The 12506-nt window shown below is 49.7% G+C and overlaps 1 protein-coding gene across 3 annotated transcripts in view; it reads right to left on the bottom strand.

Moving 5' to 3' along the window:
* Nucleotides 1-12506, bottom strand: part of LOC119977183 (F-box/WD repeat-containing protein 7-like) — a 267076-nt gene that overhangs the window by 35988 nt on the left and 218582 nt on the right. For all 3 annotated transcript variants that reach the window (XM_038817862.1, XM_038817863.1, XM_038817864.1), the window contains 2 exons: nucleotides 4860-4996; nucleotides 2031-2144 (listed from right to left, as the gene is read on the bottom strand). In XM_038817862.1, the coding sequence (XP_038673790.1) occupies nucleotides 2031-2144; nucleotides 4860-4996 (251 nt within the window). The remainder of the gene's footprint in view (nucleotides 1-2030; nucleotides 2145-4859; nucleotides 4997-12506) is intronic.

The raw sequence follows: 12506 nt of genomic DNA on the forward strand, positions 1-12506 counted from the left end.
TCCTTGCCCAGTGAAGCAGTTGAGGCTCCTTCATTAAATGTTTTTTAGATAAAGATAGATTTTTGAAGAATAAAGAGATTAAGGGTTATGGTGTTTGGGCCGGAAAGTGGAGCTGAGTCCACAAAATATCAGCCATGGTCTCATTGAATGGCGGAGCAGGCTCGAGGGGCCAGATGGCCGACTCCTGCTGCTAGTTCTTATGTTACTGGACTAGAGATCCAGGGATCCAGAGCAAGATCTGGGGACCTGGGTTTAAATCCCGCCATGGTAGATAGCAAAATTTGAATTTAAATCAATCCGGAATTAATGATTGTCGTAAAAACTGATTCACTAATGCCCTTCCGGGAAGGAAATCTGCCGTCCTTACCCCGTGTGACCTTCATGTTTCCCTAGATCCACAATTTCCTCGGAAATAGCGGGCAGGTAAATGCTGGCTGCTCATGCCCCGTAAAATAAATTTTAAATAGTACAGCAATGCATTCAAATTGCACACGCCATTCGGATTAGAAGGTCTGCACATCCTCCAGAAAACGAGGGATACGGACCCAGGAAGTGTAGAAGATTGTAGTTTAGTTGGGCAGCATGGTCGGCACGGGCTTGGAGGGCCGAAGGGCCTGTTCCTGTGCTGTACTTTTCTTTGTTCTTTGTTCAAACAGCAACTGGACTGCAGCAATTTGACAGTGACTGAGTGAGTGGGGGCAGAGACAGATTGGATTGGATTTGTTTATTGTCACGTGTACTGAGGTACAGTGAAAAAGTATTTTTCTGTGAGCAGCTCAACAGATCATTAAGTACTTGGGAACAAAAGGGAATAAAAGAAAATACATAATAGGGCAACACAAGGTACACAATGTAACTACATAGACACCACCATCGGGTGAAGCATACAGGGGTGTAGTATTAATCAGGTCATTCCATAAGAGGGTCATTTAGGAGTCTGGTAACAGCAGGGAAGAAGCTGTATTGAGTCTGTTCGTGCGTGTTCTCAGACTTCTGTATCTCCTGCCCAATGGAAGAAGTTGGAAGAGTGAGTAAGCCAGGTGGGAGGGGTCTTTGATTATGCTGCCCGCTTTCCCCAGGCAGCAGGAGGTGTAGATGGAGTCAATGGATGGGAGGCAGGTTCGTGTGATGGACTGGGCGGTATTCACGACTCTCTGAAGTTTCTTGCGGTCCTGGGCCGAGCAGTTGCCATACCAGGCTGTGATGCAGCCAGATAGGATGCTTTCTATGGTGCATCTGTAAAAGTGGGTAAGAGTTAATGTGGACATGCCGAATTTCCTTAGTTTCCTGAGGAAGTATAGGCGCTGTTGTGCTTTCTTGGTGATAGCGTCGATGTGGGTGGACCAGGACAGATTGCTGGAGATGGGCACCCCTAGGAATTTGAAACTGCTAACCATCTCCACCGTGGCCCTGTTGATGCTGACAGGGGTGTGTACAGTACTTTGCTTCCTTAAGTCAATGACCAGCTCTTTAGTTTTTCTGGCATTGAGGGAGAAAGTGTTGTCGCTGCAACACTCCACCAGGTTCTCCATCTCCCTCGCCTTAAGTAGATGGACAGAAAGGGGAGACATGGCAGACACGTGTCTTGTTCCTGTGCACTGGCCGGTATGAATGATACACTACAGAACATCTAGTTCTTGACTAGTTAAAATAATTTATTATAAAACAAACGTATGGTAAAGATAACTGGAATAAATATATTACAAACTACTAACACTAACTATTCTTGAGCTACTGCAAAATAAATCTGTCCACCAGCACAACTTACTCCCAACTCCCCAAGGCACAGTCACATGGTAGGTTTACACTGCCACGGGCTGGTCAGAGGTCGTGTACATGGTTATATACAAGATTGCTTATGTATATCATCATTGCAGAAAGACAGGGGGGTTGTTGGAGGAGATGAGGCAGACAAGGTCGAGGGTCCAGACATCCAGACAGACTGTGGGGGTGGGGGGGGTTTGTGTGGTGGACAGAGGGCCAGGGTGGGTTGTGGTAGGGGATGACTAGACAGAGGATAAGATGCATACCTCGCCTGTTATAGCAGACCACACTTTGAGTGTGTTGTCATCTGAACCACTTAAAATCCGGTTTCCTGAGAACTGCAGACAGGTAATGACATGATCGTCATGACCTTTCAGCACCTGAAATCACAAAGAAAATGACCCATTTAAAGTTGTTACTAACTCAGAATACTAAATCCCTTCAGTTTATTATTTACATCCCATTGAATTTCACAATGCAACCAAGTCACACATCTTTATCTGCCCTTCATATAAATTAAGATTAAAAACTCCTGTCTATAATATTCAGCTCCAGCACAGAGTCCTCCACCCAGATCTCTCCCAGTCTCTTCTATACAACGTTGCAGAGTAGCAGGCAGCCACTCAGGCGATCACGTCTGTGCAGGCTCCTTGCTCGAGAAGGTAAACAAGTTCCCACTGAACTCTCCCCATCACCCGGTTTCTGTTCATACTTGATGATATTTCTCAATATTGTGATTCAGTTCCCGAGAAGCTGCTGGTATCAACTCAGACCGTCTATTTTTCACTAATTTGCCTTAAGTAGAAACAAGAAAGAGTTGCACAATGGTTATCAACTGATGACCCCCAGAAGCACATTTTTCAAAGGACTGACTGGGTAACGATCGAGAGCAGGAACTCCGAGTGTTCTCCTCCTCCAACCCAGCTGCAATTCACCAGTTCATGTGGTTTTTGGTGTGCAGGCAGGCTAGCGGCAGGCAGACAGGCTTGGGCAAGTAGCCCCATCTTCCAGAAGATGTAGAAATGCCTCCAAACTGAGAAGGCAGGGTGTGTCCAGATGAACACACAGCTTTGTCATTTCAAGTACCCTCTCTGTGCGCAATAAAAATAAGGGGGTTCCCATTTAAAACGGAGATGAGGCAAATTTCTTTCTCAGAGGTCTTTGAAACTCTCTTTCTGAAAGGTGGTGGAAGCAGAGTCTTTGAATATTTGTTTAGGCAGAGCTGGATAGATTTTCAGTAAGCAAGTGGGAAAGGTTATTGGGGATATGCATGATGCAGATTTGAGGTTACAATATCCGGTAAATCATGATTTATTAAATGGCGGATACCCTCAAGGGCCGAATGGCCTATTCCTTGGTCGTTATGTTTATATACGACTATGTATTTATGGTTCAGTATGACACTGCGCTCTGTTCAATAAACTTTTCGGAGAAATAAACAGAATTGTGCATTTACCAAGTGTTATATTATGGCATCTCAATGATTGAAAGCTCTTCTAACAGTGAATTGCTGTAAAGGAGTGCAGGAACAGGTCTTAGTAAAACAGCAAGAGGATAACTCTGTACAGGCCACCTTCTGCTCCAAGACAGTAATCTTTCCTCAATCTTTGCTATTTTATGGTTTTTGATGGTACTGAGGCCAGCACGCCAGACATTTACAGTTTCCCTTTGGGAAAAAGGGTGTCAATTAATTCAATAAAGTTGGTCATTTGTGAACTGGTGCTAGGAAAATAACCACTTAAAACCCTGTCACAAAACACACAACTGGCAACAGTAACCTCCTTCCAGTCCTGTGCATTCCAATGCAGCTGCAACTTGAAAAATTGAAAATTGTAATTGAAAATCACTTATTGTCACAAGTTGGCTTCAAATGAAGTTACTGTGAAAAGCCCCTAGTCGCCACATGTTCGGGGGAGGCGGTACAGGAATTGAACCTATGCTGCTGGCCTGCCTTGGTCTGCTTTCAAAGCCAGCGATTTGCCCTGTGCTAAATCAGCCCCTCACTTCAGTAACACAAGACTTGAAGCATTTTCCACCCAGACTGCAGTGATTCAATGGACGTGTCAGCATCATTAACAATGGGGATGGCAGGAAGGATGGGGATGGCAGGAAGGATGGGGATGGCAGGAAGGATGGGGATGGCAGGAAGGATGGGGATGGCAGGAAGGATGGGGATGGCAGGAAGGATGGGGATGGCAGGAAGGATGCGAAATGCAGTATTACCACTAGTCCAAAACAAACCAAAAACAAAATGTACAAATCTGTACATCCCCATGCAAAACTGGAACGATCATCCTACCCAAGCCCACACCTCCACCCTATTCCCGTAACCACTCCTAACCTTTTTGGACACTAAGGGCAATTTAGCACGGCCAATCCACCTAACCTGCACATCTTTGGACTGTGGGAAGAAACCGGAGCACCCGGAGGAAACCCACGCAGACACGGGGAGAACTTGCAGACTCCACACGGTCAGTGACCCAGAGGGGAATCGAACCTGGGACTCTGGAGCGGTGAAGCCACAGTGCTAACCAGTGTGCTACTGTTGTGACAGGCAGTTAGGACGAACAGCAGGAGAGATTTCTTTACTTGGTGGTTTGTGAATCTTTGGAATTCTGTGGATGCTCAGTCACTGAGCATATTCAAAACTGACATCAACGTATTTATGGACCGTGTGAATCAAGAAGGGATCTGGGGATTGGGTGAGAAAGTGCAGGTCGGACCAAAGATGAAGCATCCAATTAATGAAAAGGCAGAGGAGGCCCAAGAGGCTGTATAGCCCATTCCCAGTCCTAATATGTTCTCAGGTTCCTCACATTTCAGTCTTAATGATTTAAAACCTCAAGTGTCAGGTTTTTATTCCCCACCCTCTGTCCTTCGACATAATGCTGACGTAGCAACTTGCTATTCCAGGGAGAAAGTTGAGAGATTACAAACAGAGATTTGGGCATTTCCCAAATCTTTACAAACTGGAGCCATCAGTAAAATAATAAAGGCCATCGACAAGTTAACGTGTTACATTATCCACCTTTCCACTGGGCTAAGGTGTCCTGTTTGGCCACACCAAACTTTAACAGCAGCTATACAAACCATACCTTTGCGGGTTTGATCTCTCCAGAACGCCAGTTTGTGTCGATCTTGTGCTGCCGCATGAAGGCAGATTTCCATGGACTGTACATGAAGCCAGTGCTGAGCATCCTGCGTCGCCGAAGATACAGGGGTTCCTCGATCACTATATTCAGATTAAAGGTAAATAAAATGAAAAATCCATTGGATTCCTCTCAAAGACATTTTACATTTACAGCCGTCCCACCTTGTGTATCTTCTGTTGACTGATTCAGGTCGAAGACTCCTTCCCCAACCTGCACCCTCCCCACAATGATGGCTTGTAATGAGCCAATAATAATAGTCTTTATTAGTGTCACAAGTGAGCTTACATTAACACTGTAATGAAGTGACTGTGAAATAAGAAGTGAACAACAGAAGTCCAGCTCGAACAAATCTTTCTCCCCTGCCAAGAGGCACGAGCTTCACATTCTCACTCTTCCATCCCCTCACCTGCTCCATCCCACCATCAGCGCTCCTTCCCCCAATCCAACTGTATCCTTCATGATCCCTCCCGGGTATCTCTCCAGCACCCCCAATCCCACCAACATACCTTCTTGCCGAGTCCAATGCATTTCATAACTTAGTCACTGTTGAAGTTGCCCAAATCATTTCATACCCCAGCTTTCGCCCTCGTAACAGGTAAAGACATGGAACATAGAACATAGACCGCAGAACATAGACCGCAGAACGTAGACCGCAGAACGTAGACCGCAGAACGTAGACCGCAGAACGTAGAACATAGACGTAGAACATAGACGTAGAACATAGTCTGAATATTTGCACATTCATCACCAGCAACAATTCACACACACGTCACTTCTCCCAATTCTTTCCTAATCTCAAAAACTTTAATCGGCTCCCCTTGAACTCTCAATCTATCCACAGAAATCAAAGCGAAGCAGAGATAGGAACAGTGTCTGTGCACGCACGCATGTGCCAATGAGGGAGTGAGAGGAAGGGGAAACACGCGCTGGGAAAGTAAGAACAGGGAGGACCACCGTCCTCCCAAGTCAGTTTTCAGGCTTTTATTTTTACAGAAGATCCCAGTATCCCCATTGTTAAGCTCTGTGCTGGTCTGCACCACAATGAACTGAACTATAAACCACTACTTAACGGAGAACGATTCAGGCTTGATGAAACAAGGACGACTTGATGACATTAATGGTCTGAAATCTGTGGGTTCAAATAGAAAATTGTTTTGCACTAGTGTCGAATGTTGTTGAGATATAATATGGAATGTAACCTTTCACTCTTTAATTGAAAATAAGAGCAAGCTCAGTCCAGCAAAGGGCTTTGACCTACTGAAACATAGTCCTGGTATAATCTGGAGAGCCGCTGGTTCAAGAAACTAAGTGGAATACTTTTGCATCGAGGTGGTAAATTAACATTATGCCAAATTAAGTCAGATTAGTAGGATTAAAAACTTAACAAAAAAGTAAATGCAAGTAATGAGGGTTATGGAAGGGTTAAACTAAAATGACAGGGGGATGGAAACTTATGCAAGGAGTCAGAGGAGAGGGGAAAACAGGGACCGGAACAAAAAGGGGAAATAACAAAAATGATGGGCAGAGATACCCAGGGCCACAGTGAGAAATAATAGGAACAGGACATGGAATGTTAAAAAGACTCGGCTAAAGGCTTCCTGGACTGTCGGAGAGAAGAACAGAACTTCTTCAGGGAGGCCGAAGGCTTTATGCCTTAATGCAAGAGGCATTCACAATCAAGTGGATTAAGTAATCTCGCAAATGGATGTAACCGGGTCTGATATAGTCAGGATTACGGAGACAGGTCGGCAGAGTGACCAATTGAACATCCAGCAGCATTCAGAATTTAGAAAAGACAGACAAAAAGGAAACGGCAGTGTGTAATTCAAGAGGAAATTAAGGCACAGTAAGGAAGGATTAGCTCCGACAATGTGGAATATGGATGGGCAGAGCTGGGAAATACCAAGGGGCAAAAACATTAATGGAGGTTCCATATCACAGAAAAAAACAGTGCAGAAGAGGCCCTTCAGCCCATCGAGTCTGCACCGACACATGAAAAACACCTGACCTGCCCACCTAATCCCATTTGCCAGCACCTGGACCATAGCCTTGAATGTTATAAGAACATAAGAACATAAGAACTAGGAGCAGCAGTAGGCCATCTGGCCCCCTCGAGCCTGCTCCGCCATTCAATGAGATCATGGCTGATCTTTTGTGGACTCAGCTCCACTTTCCGGCCCGAACACCATAACCCTTAATCCCTTTATTCTTCAAAAAACTATCTATCTTTACCTTAAAAACATGTAATGAAGGAGCCTCAACTGCTTCACTGGGCAAGGAATTCCATAGATTCACAACCCTTTGGGTGAAGAAGTTCCTCCTAAACTCAGTCCTAAATCTACTTCCCCTTATTTTGAGGCTATGTCCCCTAGTTCTGCTGTCACCCGCCAGTGGAAACAACCTGCCAGCATCTATCCTATCTATTCCCTTCATAATTTTAAATGTTTCTATAAGATCCCCCCTCATCCTTCTAAATTCCAACGAGTACAGCCCCAGTCTACTCAACCTCTCCTCAGAGGTGAAGGTCTGGAACGCACTGCCTGGGAGGGTGGGAGAGGCTGGAACACACTGCCTGGGAGGGTGGTGACGGTCAGGAACGCACTGCCTGGGAGGGTGGTGACGGTCAGGAGCGCACTGCCTGGGAGGGTGGTGCCAAGTGTGGTGCCAAGTGTTGATCCAGGTACTTTTTAAAGGATGTGAGGCAACCTGCCTCTACCACCCTCCCAGGCAGTGTGTTCCTGACCGTCACCACCCTCCCAGGCAGTGCGTTCCAGACCGTCACCACCCTCCCAGGCAGTGCGCTCCTGACCGTCACCACCCTCCCAGGCAGTGCGTTCCTGACCGTCACCACCCTCCCAGGCAGTGTGTTCCAGCCTCTCCCACCCTCCCAGGCAGTGCGTTCCAGACCTTCACCACCCTCCCAGGCAGTGTGTTCCTGACCCTCACCACCCTCCCAGGCAGCGTGTTCCTGACCCTCACCACCCTCCCAGGCAGTGTGTTCCTGACCGTCACCACCCTCCCAGGCAGTGTGTTCCTGACCCTCACCACCCTCCCAGGCAGCGTGTTCCTGACCCTCACCACCCTCCCAGGCAGTGTGTTCCTGACCGTCACCACCCTCCCAGGCAGTGTGTTCCTGACCCTCTCCCACCCTCCCAGGCAGTGTGTTCCAGACCCTCACCACCCTCCCAGGCAGTGCGTTCCTGACCGTCACCACCCTCCCAGGCAGTGCGTTCCTGACCGTCACCACCCTCCCAGGCAGTGCGTTCCAGACCGTCACCACCCTCCCAGGCAGTGTGTTCCTGACCCTCACCACCCTCCCAGGCAGCGTGTTCCTGACCCTCACCACCCTCCCAGGCAGTGTGTTCCTGACCGTCACCACCCTCCCAGGCAGTGTGTTCCTGACCCTCACCACCCTCCCAGGCAGCGTGTTCCTGACCCTCACCACCCTCCCAGGCAGTGTGTTCCTGACCGTCACCACCCTCCCAGGCAGTGTGTTCCTGACCCTCTCCCACCCTCCCAGGCAGTGTGTTCCAGACCCTCACCACCCTCCCAGGCAGTGTGTTCCTGACCCTCACCACCCTCCCAGGCAGTGTGTTCCTGACCGTCACCACCCTCCCAGGCAGTGCGTTCCTGACCGTCACCACCCTCCCAGGCAGTGCGTTCCAGACCGTCACCACCCTCCCAGGCAGTGCGTTCCAGACCGTCACCACCCTCCCAGGCAGTGCGTTCCTGACCGTCACCACCCTCCCAGGCAGTGTGTTCCTGACCGTCACCACCCCCCCAGGCAGTGCGTTCCAGACCATCACCACCCTCCCAGGCAGTGCGTTCCAGACCGTCACCACCCCCCCCAGGCAGTGCGTTCCAGACCATCACCACCCTCCCAGGCATCTGAAGTACAGCTCCCACAGAATTTACAGTAAAGTACAGCTCCCACAGGCACACCGCGTACAGCATGTCAAATTTCATCCGCTTCTTCAAGAGGGCTGCCTTTATTGATGCCTGCTCTCCTCTACACATGCAGCTCACTGCCCTCCCAGGTACAAAGCCTTGCCTGTCTGGCCCACCTCAGGATCTGCTCCTTGTCCAGGAACCGATGCAGGTGCACCACCATCACCCTGGGAGGCTCGTTCCCATGCGGCTGTGCGCCCGGTCCACTTCCAAGGATCCACTCGCCCAGCAGTTTCTCAAACTTCCGAGTTGCATACTCGCCGCCTTCCCGCTCCCTTGCTGTCCTCCGGCAATCCCACAATCCTCAGATGTTGCCTGCGAGATCCCGCATCACCCCCATCTTGGCTGCCTTCGAGATGAGATGCTCCTCGTGCTCCCCCACCGCCTCCTCCACCTTCTGTATTGCTGGATTCAGAGAGCCAGCATAGACACGACAGAGCAAATTGTCTTCTCCCGTGGTGTTAAAACTGTGACGACAATTCAGACGTACTTCGAAGGAGCAAGCACATTACAGCCTTCTGGACTTAAGTTCAACTTTAACAACTTCGGACTGTGAACTCTGCTCCACCTTTACCCCATTTTTACTTCCATCAATTTATTTTCATTTCTTCATTGATCTGTTTTTCGTTCACCACTGTCCGCCCCACTTGAGCCATCTGATCCCTGTTCCTGCTCACCTTTGTTCTACTATTCACACATTCTAATCTCTTTAATGTGCCACTAGCAGCAACTTTCTTAACCTTAATCATATCCATTTACATTCCTTTCGTCTTTCTGTCCATAATATCTTTGAAGTGGAGATGCTGGCGATGGACTGGGGTGAGCACAGTAGGAAGTCTTACAACACCAGGTTAAAGTCCAACAGGTTTGTTTCGAATCACTAGCTTTCGGAGCACTGCTCCTTCCTCAGGTGAATGGAGAGGTATGTTCCAGAAACATATATATATAGACAAAGTCAAAGATGCCAGACGATGCTTGGAATGCGAGTCTTTGCAGGTAATTAAGTCTTTACAGGTCCAGATGGAGAGTCTGGAGAGGGATAATCCCAGGTTAAAGGGGTGTGAATTCTCTCACGCCAGGATAGTTGGTAGTATTTTGCGAGTCCAGGTCAGATGGTGGGGGTGAATATAATGCAACATGAATCCAAGGTCCCGGTTGAGGCCGCACGCATGTGTGTGGAACTTGGCGATAAGTTTCTGCTCGGTGATTCTGCGTTGTCGCGTATTCCTGAAGGCCGCCTTGGAGAACGCTTACCCGGAGATCAGAGGCTGAATGCCCTTGACTGCTGAAGTGTTCCCTGACCGGAAGGCAACATTCCTGCCTGGCGATTGTCGCGCGATGTCCGTTCAACCGTTGTCACAGCGTCTGCATGGTCTCACTAATGTACCACGCCTCGGGACATTCTTTCCTGCAGTGTACGAGGTAGACAACATCGGCCGAGCCGCACAAGTATTTACCGCGTACCTGGTGGGTGGTGTTCTCACGTGTAATGGTGGTATCCATTATATATTTTGCCAATCTTCACCTATCACTGGCCCACTATCCAGACCTACTGCTCAAGGCACCCCGCCGCCAACACTACAGTGTAAATCTGCCCCCATTTCCAGGTCTCTTCGGCTTTGAGAAAGAGTCACCCAGACTCGAAACGTTAGCTGCCTTTTCTCTCCACAGATGCTACTAGACCAGAGATGTACTTCCTGAGGTTGTGAAAGAATTCCAAGTCTTTTCTTTTTTTTCTGTCATTAGACAATACAGCACAGGAACAGGCTGTTTGGCCCTCCTATCCTGTACCGGTCATACCAACCTTGGGCAAAACCCCTCAGCACTTCCTAGTGCCATATCCCATCCTATCCATGTATTTGTCGAGATGCCTTTTGAACGCCGGGGAGCATCACCGCCTGATCCTTTTGGCAGGCATGTTTTACAGCAGAGGCCAATAAGCTGCAAGAGAAGGTGCCCAATTTCCATTTGCCTGAACCCAGGCGAGTGCCCACATAAAAATAAGCAAACTCAGTGCAGACTGCGTGGCAAAGGACACCAAGCTCATTAGACAAAACACAGTCTTCCCATAGACTCGCTTGGCAGGAAGAATCAATCAACTGCTCGTCTGACATTACTTCTACTTAGAATCTCTGGAAAATGACCCTCCAACTGCTCGAGTGCAGCTGGGATTTGATGGAGTCAGAGAGACGGAGACTGCTGGCAGGTTTGAACGTGCACAGATCTGAACACTTAGCAAATTGAAGCTGAGCTCAGTGACTATATCCCACACTCTGACAAACATGGTGGATAATGTAAGCCATTACACAATGCCTCAGATCCATGTTGATTCCATTTTGTCATGCCGTGAGTAATTATAATTTATATGAAAAAAATCAATAACTTAAGATTGAAAATAATCTGGTGTGCAGGGCACAGAACTACAATAACCTGGTGTGCAGGGCACAGAACTACAATAACCTGGTGTGCAGGGCACAGAACTACAATAACCTGGTGTGCAGGGCACAGAACTACAATAACCTGGTGTGCAGGGCACAGAACTACAATAACCTGGTGTGCAGGGCACAGAACTACAATAACCTGGTGTGCAGGGCACAGAACTACAATAACCTGGTATGCAGGGCACAGAACTACAATAACCTGGTGCGCAGGGCACAGAACTACAATAACCTGGTATGCAGGGCACAGAACTACAATAACCTGGTGTGCAGGGCACAGAACTACAATAACCTGGTGCGCAGGGCACAGAACTACAATAACCTGGTGCGCAGGGCACAGAACTACAATATTAAACCAGGAACATTAGCACCATTCAAGCAGCTTCAGCATAATCTCATCCCCAGTGGGAAAGAGACCTGAGGCGGTGCTTATCCTGATCTCCCAATAGGCGGTGCTTTTTTCTATTTATTCGCGGATGAATAGGTTGCTGGCATTTGTCAGTTTGTTATTTCACAGGATGTGGGAGTCGCTCGTGAGACCAACAGTTATTGGCCATCGCTAATTGCCCTGGAGAAGGTGGTGGTGAGCTGCCTTCTTGAACCACTGCAGCCCATGTGGTGAAGGTACACCCACTGTGCTGTTAGGGAGGGAGTTCCAGAGTTTGGACCCATCGACAGTGACATACAGCGCCGGCCCTAGGGTTGTTGGCGCCCCGGGCAAGCTGAACTTCGGCGCCCTGGGGGGGGGGGGGGGCCAGAGGGGGGGTGGGGCCGAGGGGGGGCGGACCCGGGGGGGGGGGGGGGGGGGGGATCCGAGGGGAGGGCGGGGGGAGCGGACCCGAGGGGAGGGCGGGGGGAGCGGACCCGAGGGGAGGGCGGGGGGAGCGGACCCGAGGGGAGGGCGGGGGGAGCGGACCCGAGGGGAGCGGACCCGAGGGGAGGGCGGGGGGGCGCGGGGGGGGGGGGCGGACCCGAGAGGGGGGGGGGGGGGGGGGGGGGGGGGGGGGGGGCGGACCCGAGGGGGGGCGGGGGGACCGGGGGGGGGGGGGGGGGGGGGGGGGGGGAGTGCGGCCACACTGGGGGAGTGCGGCCACCGCGCATGCGCTGGTTGGCGCCGGCCCAACTGCGCATGCGCGGGACCTGAGTCTGGCGCCCCCTAGCACATGGCGCCCCGGGCGACTGCCCGAGTTGCCGGTGCCTTGAG

Source organism: Scyliorhinus canicula, chromosome 14 (genome assembly GCF_902713615.1).
Source record: "Scyliorhinus canicula chromosome 14, sScyCan1.1, whole genome shotgun sequence".
Taxonomy (NCBI): domain Eukaryota; kingdom Metazoa; phylum Chordata; class Chondrichthyes; order Carcharhiniformes; family Scyliorhinidae; genus Scyliorhinus; species Scyliorhinus canicula.